At 43.0% G+C, this 20,303-nt stretch overlaps 1 protein-coding gene across 1 annotated transcript; it reads right to left on the minus strand.

Annotated features, from left to right (window-relative positions):
• Positions 1-35: 35 nt before the first annotated feature.
• ehmt1a (euchromatic histone-lysine N-methyltransferase 1a) lies at positions 36-17,119 on the minus strand. Its single transcript, XM_070903655.1, has 22 exons — positions 17,099-17,119; positions 16,291-16,732; positions 15,683-15,824; positions 15,048-15,130; positions 14,332-14,539; positions 14,077-14,222; positions 13,587-13,730; positions 12,578-12,885; positions 12,344-12,427; positions 12,148-12,236; positions 11,932-12,038; positions 9,931-10,053; positions 8,451-8,552; positions 8,240-8,344; positions 6,632-6,786; positions 5,596-5,763; positions 4,911-5,055; positions 3,856-3,933; positions 3,037-3,152; positions 2,232-2,318; positions 2,071-2,149; positions 36-215 (listed from the first exon to the last, which is right to left on the minus strand). Exons 2-22 carry the CDS (start codon positions 16,672-16,674, stop codon positions 36-38), a joined length of 3,033 nt encoding a protein of 1,010 aa, XP_070759756.1. The 5' UTR covers positions 16,675-16,732; positions 17,099-17,119.
• Positions 17,120-20,303: the final 3,184 nt, after the last annotated feature.

Here is a 20,303-nt window from a genome sequence, read left to right on the forward strand (position 1 = left end):
CTACTGAGCAGGAAAAGGAAGACAGTAGACCGAGCTCACCCTATCTGGTCCCCAGCTTTGATGGGCCTGCTGGAGAAGAAGGCTATCCTGGGGAAGCGCAGATCCTGGTGCATGGTGAACACCCTCACAGCCAGCAGGTTGGGCTCACACAGGTGGTTTATGAAGCGGCCGATGTTGCCAAAGAGTCTCGCGTCGATACAGTGTACCTCTCCCACCTGAACGAGATGGCGACCAAAAAGAGTCACAAGTCACATGTCACAGTCTCTTTGGCTTTACCTGGTGACACCCTAAATCTGGTGGACTGGAAGCTCTTTGGGTCATAATTTTACAATTTCACTACTTCAAATAAGTTTGGCTAAACCTGTTGGTTTGTTACCAACCTGTCTTGTCAGACCTCTTTTTAGTGATGTCGCCGTGTTGCCAGATCTAAGGAGTTAACTTGGTGAGTACAACATTATAATTACTCATAGAAATGATGGACAGATTTAACAATAAATAAGCCCCAGGCTGTAATAAAGTAGTAGAGTAAAAATGGGTGAATCTCACCCTCTTTCAGACCCGTCCTGATTCTATTCCTTATTTGTACCTACTGTAGTGGTTCAGAAGCCACAGCCCTGATGCATGTAGCCTCACACTTCCCTGAACGGGGAGTTATGGAGGCAAAAATTTATAAAAAAAAACAGGTTGGTTTTAACTTCTTTCTTTGAGATACTTCAAAAAGGAACCAAGGGCTTTTGAGAAATCAAACCTGAGATTGATGATATTTCAGAATAATTCCTTCAACAACTAATCCACCCTGTCTGCCCTACCATCAACAAGCTGTCGTCATCAGATCAACCACAGTCTGCTGACAACAGCAAATAGATGAGCAACTCTGTAGCTCCACCTCTTGACCAAACGTAGCAGCACATGCATTACAGTACATGTTTCCATACACGACGTTTGACAGACCTCAGTTTCTGTTAAATGCTTACCATCAGCGTATGAGAGGGTTGTATTTGATATAAAGGGTTTGACACATGTATACAGAACCAGGTATTGGCTTGCTTTCTTTTTGTGTTCTCTTAACTCTGAAGGTAATGTAAAGTAGGCTGGGCACCTTTAGGTGTGTGTAGAGCCTACAGCGCTGACATTACAGCATCATACAGTTTTGGCAATGCAGCATAGATTCTTTTAAATGCGTGAAAATGCATGACACTTTACTTACCACCAACAGTGAAACGTTATGATGAAGCATGCACTATTCAATATGTACTTCACTTTATGTGACACATACAATGATCACTTATGACACTGCATGACTATTATAGCGTACTATGAGCCCTTACTGCAGTTGATTGTTTAGGTGAGTATAGGTAGTCAGAATGTATTATGAGCCCCATCAGTCAACCTTCAGCACCCATAAGACACTTGAACTTCTAATTCATTATAAGTCTCATTTATAGTGTTTTATAGTGCATCAGAAAGCATTATATGCGTTTATTAGTGTAGCATTATCTATCTATCTTCATAGAAAGTTTTCAACCACTACTAGATAAATGCAAAATGGACACATCCAGGTGGGCTTCCCATCTCTCGCGGGCCGTGTCAACCCGACCAAATGGTAAATGATCTGCCTCATAAAGCACTTTTCAACCTTCACGGTTCCCAAAGCGCTTTACAGCTGAGTCTCATTCACCCATTCACTCACACACCGATGGCAACCGAGCTTCCATGCAAGATGCTGGTCTCCATTGGGAGCAACTTAGGGTTCAGTGTGTTGCTCAACGACACTGCTACATGAACCCCCAACCCGCTCTAGCCTGCTCTACCTCCCATGTGACAGTGCTAACCACTGCGCCACCATGCCGAAAAAATGGCAGCCACTTTATATTTTCAACCTGAATCAAACTGTACTGTCTGCTGAAAACCCAATGAAAACAAAAATTGACATAGGAGCCGGCTCCCGAGCTGAGATAACTGAGCGATCTGTCCGCTGAACGTTGGCCTTTCCAACATCAGAGCATTCTCTTCTGTCACTTCACAGAATGGCTAAGTTGGTAAACACTCACGTCAACCAATTCAAGTCACCTTATTGTCGAGGGTGAAGAGGAAAGAATCATTCTCCCTTTTGTCGGCTTCTGAGTCAGTGATAATCTCCCCGACATACCTGTGGAAGAAGAGTGTTCAATGTTTCATGCTGGAAAAACACTGAAAACACTGTCGTTTCTCACGTGAGAGCCTGTCCTTACTCGCAAATGAATGTTCCTTGGCGGATATCCTGCATGGCCCTCACTCCCCAGCCCATCTTCTGTGTCCTGAAGAGCTGCAGCCGGGCTCTGAAACAAAACGACGACGAGGTCATTATCTCATCTAGCAGCAGCACACTTCAGAAGAACATTCATACAAAAAGATAACACTGGTTTTATTCAAGAAAACACAGTTTCAAGAGAGAAAAACAAAACTTAGAGAGCTAATCCCTTTTTCCTGGAAGATAGAATTGAGTCCCTTTTCCACTGGCCTAGTATAAAACCATCGCCTGCCAGCCATGACCTTTGTATGTACGCCGTCACCCCCAGGTTCCCATCAAGTACAGTGAACACAGTGAACAAGAAACCAACCAGTACTCTAGTGCGCTGATTTCTTAACTGTCATGTAAATGGGAAGGGGATTAGAGAACTGTTAACCTGATGGTCATGCAGCCAACTAAAGAGAGACAAACAGCACCATAGTAGTTCAGCTTTCAGTACTTAAGCTGTACAAATCAAACATCTCTATGGTTTGAAGTGTCTTTCCACTCCTGTTCTCACTTTCATTCAACGGATAGCAGCATCACTATTCCTCACAACCACGATGGAGCTATATTTGCTGATTTAACTCATTGCTAGTGCAAAAACTGTACTACTGTAATACTTCTGCACATTTCTTCCTATAAAAATCTCTCCCCCAAGATAAAAAAGCAGCTTTTCTACAGGACATGCAGTAGTATTTTACAAGGGAGGAATGGTACAACAGGAAACAGCCACAGTGAGCTATTAAAGAAGTGAAATAAGTCACCTCAGACCGTTCTGGACCACTCGGTTCCTGCAGGTCTTCCAGCAGGAGCAGGCGTGGTTACACTCGAACAGCACCGGGGGCTCACGCTGACAGAAGTCCAGTGGTAGTCGACCCTCCTACATATGCACCAAGAGACGTGTTACAAAGTGCAAAAGCACAAGAAACAAATGTTGAAAAACAATAAAAGCAAGCACATGAATGAAAACATAAAAACAATAAAAGCAGAAAGGCCAAAAAACACACAGAGTTAAAGCAAAAAAAACAATAGTACAAACAAATATATTTGATTTAAAAGAAAATTAACTGAAAGCAACGTCAAACAGGTCAGTCTTCAGCTTGAATTTGAAAGTAGTCAGCATTGTCTCAAGTCTCAGCTCTTCTGGCACTTTGTTCCACATTTGAGCGGTATAGAAGCTAAAGGCAGCTTCGCCACGTATTCCTAGCTAGAAATAGATGTTTGACTTTAAAAAAACAATTGGAAATGAAGTAGGTAAACCTGTAAACTCTGTTTTGCAAAATCTAAAATAGCAATTACTGCAGGCAGAAGTAGACAAAGGTCAATCCTTAAAGTCCCCGAAGATGTGTTGATTAATCCGCTAGAAACCAAACTTCCATCTGGAATAACAGTTTAATATTATTGAACAATAAACACGCATGTGGCATAATGTGATAAAGTGTACACTGCACAATTAACTGTAATATTGTTAAATATAAACGATACTGAAATAATGTTGTGGAATGTATTACCTGAATCAAAATCTAACTCTGTGTGTGTGTGTGTGTGTGTGTGTGTGTGTGTGAGAGTGTGTGTGAACTTACGCTGTCATACCAACATCGCAGACTGAGCTGACCACACATGCAGGCACTGGATGAGCAGTCGTCTGTACAGCTGCAGTGCTGAATGACACAATCAGTGAGCTCTTATAAGTCAGGTATATCCATATATATATATATATATACATATATATATATACACATGACATTGTGCAGCTTTTATCTTTTATGTAACTGTACATAATATGACAGTGGAAAATAGAAACAGCAAGCCTGTCTGGTGCAGTTTCAGAGAGGGTTTTTCTATTTTAATTTGAACAAGTGAAAACAATGGTACATTGATATTGAATATTTTGGTAAACAGCAGGTCCTTCTGCTTGTGGGTTTGATGAAGTCCCCTAACTCATTTTTCAAAAAAAAAGTCACAATGGCAGTCTTAGCAGGTGAGACCTGATAACATTTCTGGAACCCTTCCAACGCGGCTACAAGTCTGAAGTGAATTGTAGCAGCAGAACCAGGTAAAAACGATAAGGCTGGTGATATTCCATGTTTTACTCAGTTTCAAGTTCCAGCAATGTCTTAGTTTGTCTCTCAACAACACACCCTGGTTTACAGCTAAAGCTAAGCTTTGTCAGGCCAAGGGGGAGGCCGACAGACGTGGGAATAGAATCCTGTACAAGGGGGCCAGAAACACACTGGCAAAAGGAGATCAGAGTAGAGAGGAGAAGCTACAGACAGGTTGTGTGCGTTTTAAGGGGTAAGCCAACATTCAGACCCCTCACCTGCTCCGACATAGACATCACACTGCCAACTGCACCCCTTGCCACCCATTGGTTCCTACTGAAGACGTAGATTTTCAAAAACTACTCATAAATATATAGTTTCATTTTCTTTAAAAGTCTCAGAGCTGTCCACTTTAGTGTTTAGCAAGTGTTTTTGGACAACAATGCCAGCAATAGGTCTGCACACAGGATGAAAATGAAAAACACAGAATATCACCAGACTTATTCTTTAAATACACACAGAAAGATATTAAATGTGCATCTTATTCTGCCCAGTATAGAGCACTGTAATAATGTAATGTAAGAATTCACAGTGACCTGTAAGCGAGTGATGTCCTTGTCTATGTTCAGTGGGGACGTGACACAGTTGTCTGGTATGTATTTAAAGTTTTCAGGGCATGGCTCGCCATCGACGCCATTGACACAGGTGATGGGAACGGCCTCATACCCCCGAGAAATGTCCCTAAGAGGAGGAAAAGTGACGCTTTTTAAAATTGTATTCAAATATGTACGGTAAAAAAGAAATATATATATGCATGTAGATATATATATCTGTATGAAGAGAACATCACAATAAAGTAGTGAAAACATGATGGAGAAAACAGACAAGACATCATCTATTTAAGTGCATTTAAATGCATGATGAACACCTCCAGGAATTCAGACAAAAGGTGCAGTGGTGTTACATAGACCTGTGTCTCATTAGCACAGTGGGAATAGTTACCAATATAAATCTTGTGAGAGGTCGTGAGAAAAGTCATGGACATGGTTAGCCTAGCTTAAAGACTAGAAGCAGGGGGAAACAAGTAGCTTGAGCTCCCTCTCTTGAATTCCTCAAATTATCTGACACTTCCTGTCACATTCAAAAAACACTGGAGAAAAGACAAAATTGAAAGTGTTTCATAACCATGCAGGTAGAAATGTCTCAACCCTATGGAGGGACGGTGCTACACACACACACACACACACACACACACACACACACAGCAGTATTGTGGTCTACCTGCTGAGCACTCGTTCTCCGTGGCAGTCCCTGCCTCTCCTGGCGTCGGTCAGCTTCTTGTTGGTGTTGAGGGCTGTCCACACTTTGGAGCCGTAGACGCAGCAGTCCAGAGTCGTCTGTCCGTCCCTGTTCCTCTGATTGACGTCCGCTCCACGAGACAGAAACAACCTGCGGATGGCAGGATGTTTAAGTTAGAGGTCTGGGGACTGGGTTAGAGAAAAACTTCTTACATACCAAAAATATGAAATAAAAAATTAAAAACACAATAAACTAGAGTATCAAGGGATTGACCAATACGGGGGCTTTGAAGCCCAGTATCCTGCAGATATTTAGGGACTCAATCTGCCAGTAGCTGATACACTTTACAGCCAAAGGTCTGTTGACACCCATACATTCCATCCATATGTAATTCTTGTACATGTAGCTGCTATAACAGCCTGGTTTATTATTGGACCCTGGCTGCAGGGATTTGCTCCAATTCAGCCGCAAGAGAATTAGTGAGGTCCAGCACTGATGTTGGGTGATATGACCTGGCTCACAGTCTGGATTCCAGTTCATCCCATAGGGATAGGGTTGAGGTCAGTGCTATGTGCAGGCCAGCTGAGTTCTTCCAAACCAAACTGGGAAAACCATTTCTTTATGGAGTTGACCAGTGCTGAATGGGGGAGCAACTGTAGGGGTGGGGGCAAAAGTTACACACTCCAGCTTTAAGATTTCCTGTCCCCAGATACAAACATACTGTATGTGGGTGTCCGCATACTTGTGGCCATATAGTATGATATTTGATAGCTTTACATTTGAAGAAACCAAGTTTAAATCTTATCTTTACATTTTGAGGATTCAGTGTCTCCCGCAAATTTGACTCTTGACTGTAAGATATTAAAAACTTGAGCGCTGCACCAGGAGGAAGGTACTGCATAGGAACCAATGGGTCAAACAACCAATTGTCATGTAAGTGGCTGCATCATATTCATCTTATTAATAGTGGACTAATCTGAAATGAATAAAAGGTCTGCGTAACCCAGTACACACTCACATCACACACTCCAGGTGGTTCTCTCTGACAGCGACATGAAGCGGCGAGTCGCCGTGGACGTTGACAGCGCCGAGGTCACATCGAGCCTCCAGTAGAGCCTGAGCGACATCATCGCAGCCCGACAGAGCCGCCCAGTGCAGGCAGACGTTCTCTTCCTGAACAAGGATGGACCATGTTATGATGGAGGCAGGGCTTCAATCACTACAGGCTTTAACAAGACAATAACAAGCCAGGTTCCTATGTATGTGTGGTAAAGCATCAGTGTGATATGCATGGTGACCCAGTGAGTTATGCACTCTGTCACCTCTATCACTTGAACCAGTGGGGAGAATTGGCATATGTCCACAGTGAAACATTGCGATGGATGGTAATATAATTTTTTGGGGCGGAGGACGTCTTATATGCTACTCCTATAAAAAAGGTATTATAAAAAATATTTAATAATTTTTATATGTATGTTTGTTGGATATTAATTTCTATTTCCATTTTTTGGAAATTTGAGCCCATTCACAGCCCATCCTCCCCTCCTCACCCAGTCTGTCCTTACTTTTCCTCCCTACAGCCTATGTTTAAGCTACCCCTGATGTAAGTACGCACAGTTGGGGGAACAGGCAGGAGGGAGAGCACATAAACAAATCACCGATAACAATCACTCTGACAAAACACTCAGTACAGAAGCTCTGATGTTCACAAGTTCTTGCATCATTCAGGCCTACGATCTCTACAGCTACGAAGAAAACGTGTTTTATTGTTTGCCGCTTCAGACCGAGAAAACCTGAGAGCGGACAGCCCCGGCTCAATTTAACCAACGCTTGTTACACTCACAGGGATGCAAAGCAGCTCTCCTCCTCCTCCGCGTCAGTTAAATATCGGCAGGCGAGCCTGGCTTTAAAGGGAATGGGAGATGACACACCTATGAATAATTAAGAGACTAAACACAACCCCTTTGTGCCTTACACTGCGCCGAGATTATGCGTCGTTTAACTAGCAAAAGGGGAGTAGGACGCGCCCTAAATGCACTTGCGCCATGCGCTTTAGACCAAACGTGGTATCTTGTCAACTGGATAAAGTCACGATGCAGTCACGATACTGTACAGGCGTGTAGTTGAGATCAAAATGAAGGGCAAGTTAGTAGAAGGGTCTGGTCCAAGCAAAGGCAGAAGTAGCGGGATAGGAAGTAGGGAAGGGGCCATTGGTACTTATTACATGAGTAGTGAGTACTCATTAATTACTCATTATTAATAATAGTAATGACTACTGAGTACTCATGGGTCAGAATGTCAACATGTCGACGGCCATCATGGCTGCTGTGATTCTATCCCAAGATAGTCTCTATTTCTTTTTATACAGATTTTTCTTCAGGCATTGTGGTTCTCAAACTAGTGTTTATTTACCTTTTTGCACCCACTGCCCCTCTGGTTCTCCGGTGTACTGTACTTAAATTTCACTCAGTTTAGAGGTAACAAATATTTTGCATCCCTCTAGATCACACTTGTCAGAGAGTTGACCTTGATGAGCTGCAATGCTGTGTGAAGTGTGAAAACAGAGTGTTATGGTGTGGGTGTGTGGTACAGCTGTAAAAGTGAACAGCGAGTCACGTGCTCTGACCTTGTCCCTGATGTTAACGTCGGCCCCTCTGGACAGCAGCAGGTGGACCAGCTCTTTGTGCTTGTGCTCGATGGCCCAGGTGATGGGAGTCCATCCCCCGTCGTCCTGCTCAGACACAAGCTGTAAATCTTGTGCAGACTTTTTTTTTTTTTTTTTTACATAACATTAGCTGTCTGCAGCAGTTAGCGAAGAAGGCCGTGTGTGTTTTTACCTGACAGTTGATGTATTTCGAAACCTTGGAGAGCAGATGATGGACTATATCATAATGTCCCAGTTTAGCTGCCAGGTGCAGACAGGTGAATCCCATGATATCCTGGGATGAGTCCAAAAGAAAGAGCATGTGATTTGATTGGCTTCTGGAGTTAGAACTTATGGGTGAAACAGGACATTGGAACGGACATAATGAACAGTTCAGAGATGTACCCAGAAGTCTACCACCCTCTAGAGCCTACTTTAGGCTTAGAGATGGGGAGGTTAATTTAAATGTTGTACTTTTCATAAGATGATCAGTTAATGAGAGATTCTCCCTCCCCCCTAGCGCAATCACATGCTTATGAAGACCCTTTATACTATATATTTGCTTCAGACACCTGCATCAACCAAATTAGATTTAAAGCTGCTCTAATCAATTTTATGTTATATAAATAATGGGCCAAATGACTACATGTAATGTTAACAGTGTTTCTCTTAGTGACTATCTTTTAGCCTCTTTCTGCTCAGGCAAGAACATTTTTGTATTCTTGTCCTAAACCTCTCTTACTTGTTAACTCTTAAGTGTTCCAGGTCAGATTCAGCAAACTCTGAGATTTTCATCAGCATAAGCTGATCCCTTGTTTGTGGTCAAAGTTCATTCACCAAAATGTGACCAAAGAGTAAAAAGAAGAACACATACAAAGATTGATGACACGTCTCCACTTCACCCCACTGGACAAAAATGAAGCCAAACTCTCCCGGATACGGCCGCTTTTGTTTGGCCCATGTCTCATCCGCTAACATGGAAGGGGTGGGGCTTATGACCTATACTGCAGCAAGCCACCAGGGGACGATCGAGACGTTTTGGCTTAACTTTACTATACTGAGCAAAGTTTCATAGATTATTTCTTGGCATTTTGCCTTTCTTTGACAGTAAACAGTGTAGAGAAACGGGCAACATGGGAAGGGATGTTGCATTTATGTGGTATGTGCATTGCCAGTTCCTGACAAATTCCAAGAACTTTGCACAGTCACTGAAACGAAGTGGGACAACAACCCTCAAGCCACAATCAACAACCGTATCGACTGTTTCTCACTGTAAGAGGCACATGGAGGCCATAGATACTGCCTTCTTACCAGAACCCCATCTGTTCCACCAACCCGAGGAACATTAGTAGACCAAACAAGCAATGTGACTTGGCTACATAAAAGCTTTGCATTTCATTTTGTTGCATTTTAAATGTTTGGCCTGCTTGATTGTATTATTTGTTTTCATCATCAATTTAAGATATACTAATAAAAGATGTTTGTCTTCTGGGATCATATAAGGATGAAAACTATGTCCATGTAAACTGGTTTTCGGTTCTGTTTGTATGTGTGTGTGTATGTTTAGTATCATCAATCAAACACTAACAATATGTTTTTCAGGAGGAAAAATAATGATATTAAAACTAGATGCACGTGAGCACACATCAGGCTGACAGTGTGTGCTGACCCACCTTGTGGCTGACAGCTGCTCCAGCTCTCAGCAGGTACTTGACTGTGTCCAGATGGTTGTTTTCACAGGCTGCCATCAGTGGTGTTCTCTGCTCCTCATCAAACGTGTCCAGGTTGGCTCCAGCCTACGTTTGCACACACACAGCATCCTAACATCACTAATTAAGACACCAATATGAACCAACAGGATTTCTGGGTACAACAGTTTGGATACAGTTGATGATAGCTAATAGCCAACAGGAACCCAGAGACCCTCATTCATGCCTTCATCACCTCCCGTCTGGATTACTGCAACAGACTCCTGTCCGGGGTACCCACCAAACACCTGGACAGGCTCCAGTATGTGCAAAACTTAGCTGCCAGGCTTCTCACCCGCACCAAGCCCTGGCAGCACATCAACCCCACCCTCATCTACCTCCACTGGCTCTCGGTCAGGTCCCAAATTTCATACAAAATCCTCCTTCTCACCTACAAATCCCTCCATACCCTTGCCCCCCAGTACCTGTCGGACCTCATCCATCCCTATACCCCGTCCAGGACAGGAACCTACAGTCCTCAGACTGAGGGCTGCTCACCACCCCTCACACCCACCAGCGGAGTTTTGGAGACAGAGCTTGTGGCATCCCCCCGACCCCCTGACCCTTTGGAACTCTCACCCGGCAGACATCTTTTTACATCTTCGAAACACTTCTAAAAACCTACCTCTTTATGGACTTCATTAACTCTGCTATCCCTGACAATCACTGCTACCATCATCCATTTGTTGACTGTCTCCTATGTGTTTTTTTGTCTGTCTTCTAATGTAAAGTGTCCTTGGGTCCCCTGAAAGGTGCTATGTAAATGCAAGCTATTATTATTATTATTATTATTATCATTATTATTATTAGGAAGTGCTGCCTACTGCAGCTTTAAAACATGTTTTTTCCAACTAAGGATATGGGTTGGATAACTTTATGTATGGGATTTCCACTCTCTGTGATCTGAAAAAACATAATTAGCTCATTACATTTCACACTTTCACAAAGATGTATTTTCAGTAGGGATGTGCATCTCTCCCTTATGAGACGATCTGATACATATCTAGATACATGGGCTGCGATACAATTCAGGTAGGATACATTTGGTGTGAAACGATGCAATCTGATTTAGTTCTTAACATTTGTTTAAGCCAATTCTATAAAAGTAACATTGCTTACCTTCAAATAAATACTACCCAATTTTTGTTGCTCAAACAGACTGACAACAAATTCTGTAATAACAAGCAACGTTCAAAATGTTCAAAGGCATCTACGAGGACGCAATCGGCTGACAGTCACCAGTTAACAAGGTGACTCGTTATACCGAAACACCCGCATAGGTTTCACCATGCCGTCTCACACGGTGAGTGTTGAGATATGTCGTGCTACTTCATCGTGGTTCTACAGACCTTACAAATGGCCAGACTTTTGTCCAGTTTTCCTTACTTCTTATGAAATACAAACGTTTTCCAAACTTTAGATTTGATGGTGCACTGTAAACCGTGTCGGACATGTTTTGTTTCTACCTCGCAAGCAACACAGAGTCTCACTTTGACTTTTTACGAGAGTGGACACGCTGTGCAGAATTAGCTTCAGTCAACCGTAACTTTCGTATCGAGCCATCGACTGGTTCACAGTACATTTACATCGATCCAGCTGTCCGTGCATCTTTAAGGTTAAACCTGGATTCCGATTCGTATTGCTGTTACACCCCTAATTTCCAGGGATTTATTTTTTACCAAATTAAGATAAGGTTGTAAATGGATGTTCAGTGAGGCTTTCACTTAAAGTCAGAATGTAGTTAGTTACATATTAATGATCTTAATTCAGTGTGGTACCTTTAAAAAGGAACTTTAAGGGGTCACTTTTTCCAAAGGTAGAAAGTACATACATGTTCTGCACCATTCAGCAAAAAGTCAATACATTTTGCAGCCTCTGTATCCTTCTATTGGATCTGGGCCTGTAGTGAAGCCACAGTCTCCTCACCTGGACCAGCATGTGGCAGATCTCCTGGTGACCCTCAGCAGATGCTGCATGAAGAGGGGTGCTTTTGTTATGGCCCTCCATCGAAAAGTTGGGGTCCTTCCCATCAACTGTAAATGTACGAAGTTCGGTCTATCAGTGTGATAATACAAATGCTAAAAAAAAACATACACAGAGTTATTGTAATTGGAGCCGCTTCATGTCAAATAGTAGAATTACCTAGGAGATGAATGACCTTCTGGAGCTCTCCTTGTTTTGCAGAGATGTACAGCTGTCTGGTGGGGTACTTCACTTTCTTTGGTTTCAGGCTAAAATGAATAAAAAGGTTTCAATTATTCATAACAGAGTGCAAACTGTGGTCCCACACTGCACTTTCTTGCAAACTGATGTCAAAATATTTCATGGTTAACCTTACTTCTCATCATCCAGTGCCGTCAGGATGCTCTCCAGTGACTCTTTAGGTAGTCTATCTGCTGCACACACAGCCTCGCCCTCTACCCTGGAGAGAGAAAGCAAGCAGTAAGATTTGTATAAACTGGAGTTATCCTTTAGTAGTTGTGAGTTTAGTGATTTCAAAAGGGAAGTGGTATCTCCATCTTTCTCATTATGAGAAGATGAGATGACGCGAGCAGCACGAGTCCCATGTTACCTGCTTGGGCTCTCGTCTCTGCTCCTCTGTGGCTCACTGGTCTTCTTCGCTCTGAGTATCCGAGGAACGGCAGGCGTGGTCGGTACTGATGGCAGGGCGGCCACGGTGGGAACAGCCGGAAGTGACAGCCCCGGGTTTGATCTGGGCACGGAGGGTGACGGGACAGCCTTTAACACCGTGACCTCCTTTGCCCCGCTGGCATCCTCTCCGCAGTGGGGGCAGAACTTGAGATCCCTTAAAATGGAGGCGCAGTCGCGGTGGAAGCGGTGGGAGATGCTGCCATGCGGCCTGCACTCCATGAAGGTGCCCTGTGGGATGGACCAGAACAACACAGCATTATGGTCAAGATGTTCAGTATCTAAATGTTCTAAGTTTTCAAATGTAATTTCAAGAGCAATAGAGGAAAGCCCGTACTGTGCTAGTTATTGTTTATTCATTGCGTCGTCCCAGTCAACATGTGTGTTAAATCTGTAATCACCCGATTCATTCTTATATTATGGCTAAAAACCTATTTTGAGGTCACAATGACCTTTGTGTCCAAAGTGTCACCTATTCAGTGTCCGACCAACTGTGAAATAATCTCCCCTTCTGTTCCCCTTCCGTCATGGTGTTGAATAATGGCTAAAAGAGTGTTTTCCCAGGAGATTATGATGTCAGAATGACGTTGACCTTTGACCTTTTGGGTAAAAAAAAAAAATCACCATTTCATTGTTGTATCCCATTAAACATCTGTGTGAATATTCAGCCATAACTGCCGCATCAATTCTTGATTTATGGGCAAAAACATGTTTTGTGAGTTCACAGTGACCTTTGACCACGAAATTCCAATCAGTTCATTCTTGAGTCCAAGTGGACGTCTGTGCCAAATTTGAAGAAATTCCCTCAAGGCGTTCCTGAGATTATTGTGTTCACGGGAATGGGACGGACCCGAAACACAGTACAGTATCGCACAAATGTCAGGTGTGTCTCGACACGTCTACGGCAACGGTGTGCTTCGTTTTCCCCTCACCGCCCTGCAGAAGAGTCCACAGCCAGGGCAGCACTGGTGCTTGACCATGCCAGCCCGGTGGTCCTCGCACAGAACCAGCAGATGGACCGCGTTGGAGGGTCGCATCATTTCCTGCTTCATCACTCGCCTCTGGCAACAAATCAGCTGTGGAGAGAAATCAAATAGGCTTTCACAAAAAGAACCTAACATGCTATTATAACATCAAAGCCAATGGGGTTCTACTACCTTCTGTGCTTTTGGACCCTTAATAACTTCACAGTTTTAGGGTTTAGCAACAGTTTGATCATATCCTACAAGTATTCATTGTTTTCCTTGCAGAGCTGTTCTTGGATTCCAGGATGAAAAGCAGCTAAAACTGTTCCATTGAAACTTATACCAATGAGTATAACCCACCCTAAAAAGGGCCACTCTGAATCACATAGGGCAGATAATTCAGGATTGTCTGATTTCTAATAAGAGGCCAACATCAAAGTGATACATCAGTGTTTACCATTCCATCGATGCTTTCCATGGCCATGCAGGTCTGATCCAGAGTGGGCAGGCTGCCTACGCTGTGAGGAGTCTCCATGCGACAGCAGCACAGCGGTAACTCCTCAGCCATCTCTGTTTCCGTCACCTCAGCAACCGCTGCTACACCTGCACAGGCATCCCATTATTTCACTGCACATCACACCAAGAAATAGCCCCGTGTGTCCTTAGATCAATCTTATGAAGCCAAATGAGTCAGTGAGATGCTGTTAATCACCTGACAGGGGAGGTGAGAGCAGCTCTTCCTGAGCTTTCAGGTCCAGGCAGTCCAAAGCCAGCTCCGTGTATTCAACACGACTGCCTTCCCCAGGATCGACCTCCATCAGCGATTCATGTGTGACAGCCTTCAAAGTCTCTGGCAGAACCATTGTCCCCTCATCTGCTGCAGCTTGGTTCTTCTCCACACTGGCTCCTGGACCCTCTTTCTGATTGAAACAAGGAGAGACATTCAAATCTATTAGAATTTCATCCCCGCACATCCTTTGGGCCAACATCTAAACTCGTGAAGACCTGCAGAGTGTCATGTTTAAAGTGAAACAAGAAAACACACATGTAATACTGCACATCAGCAAATTAGTCACCTTAAGTTGGCCTTCACTTGTTTAGACCGGTGGTTCCCAACCTTTCACATAGTGGCTACACAGAGTGGCTTTATGTGAACTAAAGCATTAGTGTGACAGCATGACACAGATATTATAACTCTATTAAGTGGGTCCACGTATGCTAGCTGCTAGCAATAGATAACTGCTGACCCCACACATCCCTCAGTTTTTCTCCCCATGTTTCCTGTCTCTTTCTACAGGCTATCACCATAATTTGAAAAATCTTTATTGTACAAATATTGTTTGAGATACGAATTTGCTCTTCTGGGTTACCGACAGCAGGCTGGTAGGAGGGTCTGGCATAAAGCAATAAATAAACACATGGACCTGCCTTCTCCTGCTGTTTAAGGGCCCTGGCCTTCTTCTTGGGGACCAGGTTGTACATTCCCATCTTCCTCTTCTTCCTCTTCACAGCTAGGGAGGACACACAGAGTGAGGAAAACATGACAGGCCAGATGTCATCACGGGGAAATAATGCCCCAAAAGTCACCATGGAGACTACATATTACATCAAGGCCCATGTTTGCACTTTCAATACAAACTATTACCGCATGGAAAAACTGTTATTACACAGTGTATGATTTGATTAATCCATGTAACGTCAACATCAATGGTATTATCACATGTTTGGGCTCTGTTTCATGTGCTTTTAACACACTTTTTCCCTTTTATTTACACTCCTTACATTAACAAATAGGAGGCTGGTGTACTGAAACGTTCAAATGATTGATCCCAGAAATTTTTATTACTGCAGCTTCAAATGAGGGAGATTCCCAAATAACAGTAAAATACAAATCACACAGAATGGGCTGAACATTTTTAAAATGAATCCAAATAATAGCAATTAAACAGTAAAATAAAACAGAATTTAATAAAATGTAACGTCTGCAACCTGTTTTCCATCGAGTATCTTTTACGTGTCAGATTCAGGCTAATAAACTTAGCAAAAGAAAAGGATCAACTCACCTGATTGAGGTTTGGCGGACGTGGGGACAGCTCTCTTCTCTCTGCCTTTGCCTTTATGGCTGTTACGGAGCTCCGCGTTGGATGCCGGTCCAGACGTATGGGAGTCCATCAGGCTCGACTTTGGGGCATTCCTGCCGGCAGGCTTTGGAAGGTAAAAAGACGTCATTATTTATTGATTTAATAAATGAGAAAGAAGAAGGCAAGAACGTTTGTGCATTCAGAAAGTTTATTTAGAACAGTAATTACCTGTGAAACAAGCTTAAAATGAAGCCCAGATGAATAACTGGTGTCAGAAAATAGTCAGATGTGTGCTGTGCCAGGAGAAGATGGGGGTGTGGCTGCAGTGACTGAATAGTTGTGACATCACAACCTTACAGAAGTCCTGATGGCTCGTTTAAAGGCACTGGTTACTGAATACGGGCTGTGTGCATTTCTCCGAGGACTGAGCGTTTTGATACTTTCACAGTGTTTATACAGCACCTAGACCTGCTTTATGATCTAAAAAGACATGGACATCTCACTTTCTACGATATGGGACCTTTAATTCATGAAACATTTGACATGCAATTGCTAATCACCCTTCAACACTCATCAGTATATGCGTTTACCTTGAAAACAAGTGCTTTTTCTCCTGTTGTGGCGGGTACAGAGGCTGTACTGGGAGTTTGTACCCCTGAGCTCCCAGCAGCAGCAGCAACAGCAGCAGCAGCAGCCAGTCTCTCTCTGACAGGTGGAGAAGTCAGCCGAGGAGATGTGTCCAGAAACAGGCTGCCAGGATATGCCAGCGGCTTCCCGGGAGCTGCTCCCGGACGCTTGCTGCGGTGAGCTCCATCACCGCTGACTATGGGTGAGCAGTGGAAGGGAGTTATCTTTACTTTGGCCCTTTGACTACTATGTGCTGCTTGTCCCTTGGCACCCATGGGTGTCCCAGAGGAGGGACTGGAGGGTCTTCTCACTGGTCCAGCCCCCTCACTGGCTCCACTTGGATCCATTGCTGTCCTGAGGGGCTGACTGTTGAAGCCAGTGGGAATGACGGGGCCTCAGCAGCACCTGAGGAGTTACAACAAGTTTTACTCTACTCTCTAAAAACACATTAAGTCAGAACACACACTTTGACTCAAAGTAAATAACCCTATAAGTAACGTTTCCATTACTTAATAGTGCATGAGGTATGTGCCATTCTACACGCAAGACAATGAGTAGAGCACCAAAACTAACGTTATCACATCTTTGCGTGACAACGAGGCTTAAAGGTGGAAGCAAAGCAAAACAAAGCTCAGCCCGGTGGACCGGCAGTCTAAGCGGGGAGTCACACGAGACAAACACAGACCGGGAACCGGTTCCAAACACCACCGAAAGTTACAACGAGGCCGTACTGGGGGAAAAAGTTGAAGAAGCAGCAAAGTTTCATCCTACCAGCTCCTGTCGGTGTGGCCGTATCCGAGCGAAGGTGTGTGTGTGTGTGTGTGTTTGGAGGGGGGGGGGGGGTGTATTGGGAGGGATGGGAAAGGAAGACGGAAGAGTTCCACTTCCGCCTCCAACCCCCGCGCGCAAGCACATGGCGCGCTGTGTCCGCTGCTTTCACGTCCTGACGGATCCGGAGAGACGTCTCCAGTTGGCTACTCGTATCTGCTGCCCACAATACGGACGGCTCAAGCCAAGGCGACTTTTAATTATCCACATTTGAGCCGCGAAGATTGGTAAAAACTTGACGATGACGATATTAGTATTTTCGCGGGTTAATTAATGAGGATTAAAACGAAAACGGAAGTAGGATACAGCGAATCCTCCTGCCGTCAGCAGATGATTTGGCGCAAACGGTTTGTTTATTTATGAATTTACTGAAAAGACGCTCAAATTTGACGAAACAATTCGCAGAAATGCAAAACAAACACAAAAAAATGATAAATTGTAATTCAATATAGAAGACATGTGTCACTCTTTGCCGGCAGGCGATTTTATACAATATGCCTAATTCAATTGTGTCCGAAATGAAACACAAAGCTTTTTTCTCAAGGTCTGTTAATGAAGTGTCCGTTTTGAACAGTACAAATAAACATATCGCACATTTTGTCCCTGTTAACCCAGCCCCAGGCATCCAGCTGACACAGGACACACACACACACACATGCATCCAATTTAAACCTACACACACAGGCACATATTAACTCGTAAATGACAGTGACCAAAAAGGCTATGAAAGTTACAAAAATAAATGAATAAAACCCACAATACTATAAATAGCAGTAAAATGATAATAGTTGGGAGCAGTTACTCAGAGATGACAGTCCCAAATGTCATCACATATCATGTCGGTATTGTTATATTTGACAATGTAGAACATGTTTGACAGATACACAGACAACATCAAGTAATGATGATTTAATTGAATTAAGAGAAAAATATAGGGGAAAAGCACAACAGAGACCCCCTCAATTATCCCATAAATTAAAAGGGGGCTACCTAAAAATACATAGCTAAAATATACTTTTAATAGATTTTTAATCTCTAACGTAAGATTTTAGAAAGATAACCATTTCATTTTAAATGTTTCAAACATAGAATGAGACTCATAACATCGACATTTTTTATAAATGAACCCTTTATAACGGTAAAATAGGTCAAACAGTTCAGTCTATGGGTTTGGCCAGTAGGTGGCATTATTCTGCATCGTTGCATATGTACAAACCTTCACTGTGACCCATGAGTAAAGTTATCTAAATTAACGATTTTCATTCCACTCCAGCCATCACACACCTTGAAAACAGCAACACCTACATCAGAATGCTGTTTGTTGGTTTCAGTTCTGTTTGTGCTGGTCCCCCAGGACAGGAGGGCTCCGCGGCGCTGCAATTAAATACCTGTATATATGTTCTGTTTGTGTGTAGCATGAAGGTACTAAAACTCACATTTCATTGTGCAACCCTGTGTTGTAAAATGACAAATAAATAAACCATGATACCTTGATACATACAATGGTGGAGGAAGTATTCAGATCCTCAAAAAGTACCAATACATACAATGTAAAAAAAAATTCATTTTCATTTTCAAAAAAACTCATTCATTCAAAATCCTACTTAAGTTAAAAGTATTATCAGCAAAATGGACTTAAAGGTACTCATTCTGCAGTAAATTGGCCCCTCTGACTGATATATTACCACTGTATATATGACATTATTAGATTGTTAAGACTGACGGATTAATGTGTAAGCAACATTTTACTGCTGTAGCTGGTGCAGCTAGTTTTGAACTACTTCATAAACTGTGCACGTCACGTGAAACATTGGGACATTTTACTTCTTTGGGCCTCAAGCAATTATACAAGGGAAGCCATGTCAAGTTTAGAGGGAAAGCGGGACAGCTGACAACTCATCTGAAACATGACGAGGAGTCAAGTAGAAGCTGCTTTTTTTTTGTAAGGGTCGCATTCCAAAACGATTGGGAACCTGTCAAACAGACACTTTCTCATAATTGTACTCAACATACTGCACGGCACTTGAGTCAATGTACTGTTCTGTATTGCACCTCTTGCCTGTACTTAGAGAGCTGCGGACAACCAGAAACAACGTTCTTGCATGTGCCAGTATACTTCATACCTATTAAGTCCATTCTGTTGTATGTTCTCTCTGATATTAGAGGCTGTTTTTGAAGTGTTTCCAGCAGCTAGAAAGAGACACCAACCAGCATTAGAGGCTCGTCTCTGTTCTGTTATTGTATTGCATATTGTATTCGCCACAACAGGAGAAAAAAAACACTTGTCAAGGTAAAAGCATGTACTGATGAGTGTTGAAGGGTGTTCAGCAATTTCATGTCAAATGTTTCATGAATTAAAGGTCCCATATGGTAGAAAGTAAGATGTCCATGTCTTTTTAGATTATAAAGCAGGTCTAGGCGCTGTATAAATACTGTGAAAGTATCAAAATGCTCAGTCCTCGGAGAAATGCACCCAGCCTGTATTCAGTGAAACTGTGCCTTTAAACAAGCCATCAGGACTTCTGTAAGGTTGTGATGTCACAACTATACAGTCGCCGCACTCAGCCACGCCCCCCAGCCGGTCATCTGATTGATCCAGGCACAGCACACCCACTAAGTACAGGGACGCTCAGTCTGTCTAAGTTATTGGAGCGCTCTGCTCAGGACTACTCTTCAAGTTTTTGGAGGTTGTTCAGTTTGTCTAAAACGGCTTGTTTCAGACAGAGGGGGAACTGAGGGGCTGCAGAAAGGGCCAGCAGAAGATAAATAAGGACTTTTTATGAACTGTGAATCATGCAAAGCTACTCTAGTGGAGTCCCACAATAAAAATACAGAGCTGAAATGAGCATAATATGGGACCTTTAATGTAAGATAACTCTATAGGGTCCTCTCTGTACACCACAAAGTGACCATGTTGTGGTTGTCCCAATTCTTAACAATTCCTTAACATTGTAGGCAACACAACCACTATTATTGCAAACAAGTAAACATGTGCAAACATGCTCCTAACATGTACATTAGCAATTAGTAATGTAAGGTCCCTTTAAAAACATCAACTGTCTACTTTAACAGCATCAACAAGCAGAAGTGGGTGTTGAAATAAGAACAGAAACAACCTCCCACTACCAGAGTCAGAAATGTGAAACAG

This window comes from Enoplosus armatus, chromosome 4, assembly GCF_043641665.1.
Source record: "Enoplosus armatus isolate fEnoArm2 chromosome 4, fEnoArm2.hap1, whole genome shotgun sequence".
Lineage (NCBI taxonomy): Eukaryota > Metazoa > Chordata > Actinopteri > Centrarchiformes > Enoplosidae > Enoplosus > Enoplosus armatus.

Excerpts from the sequence above, each read along its gene's own strand:
- ehmt1a (XM_070903655.1), bottom strand. The coding sequence starts at position 16,674 with ATGGATCCAAGTGGAGCCAGTGAGGGGGCTGGACCAGTGAGAAGACCC. Across the intron at positions 6,787-8,239 it reads ACGTTAACATCAGGGACAAG|GAAGAGAACGTCTGCCTGCA; the intron begins GTCAGAGCACGT and ends ATCCTTGTTCAG. Across the intron at positions 3,153-3,855 it reads TGCGATGTTGGTATGACAGC|GAGGGTCGACTACCACTGGA; the intron begins GTAAGTTCACAC and ends GTGCATATGTAG.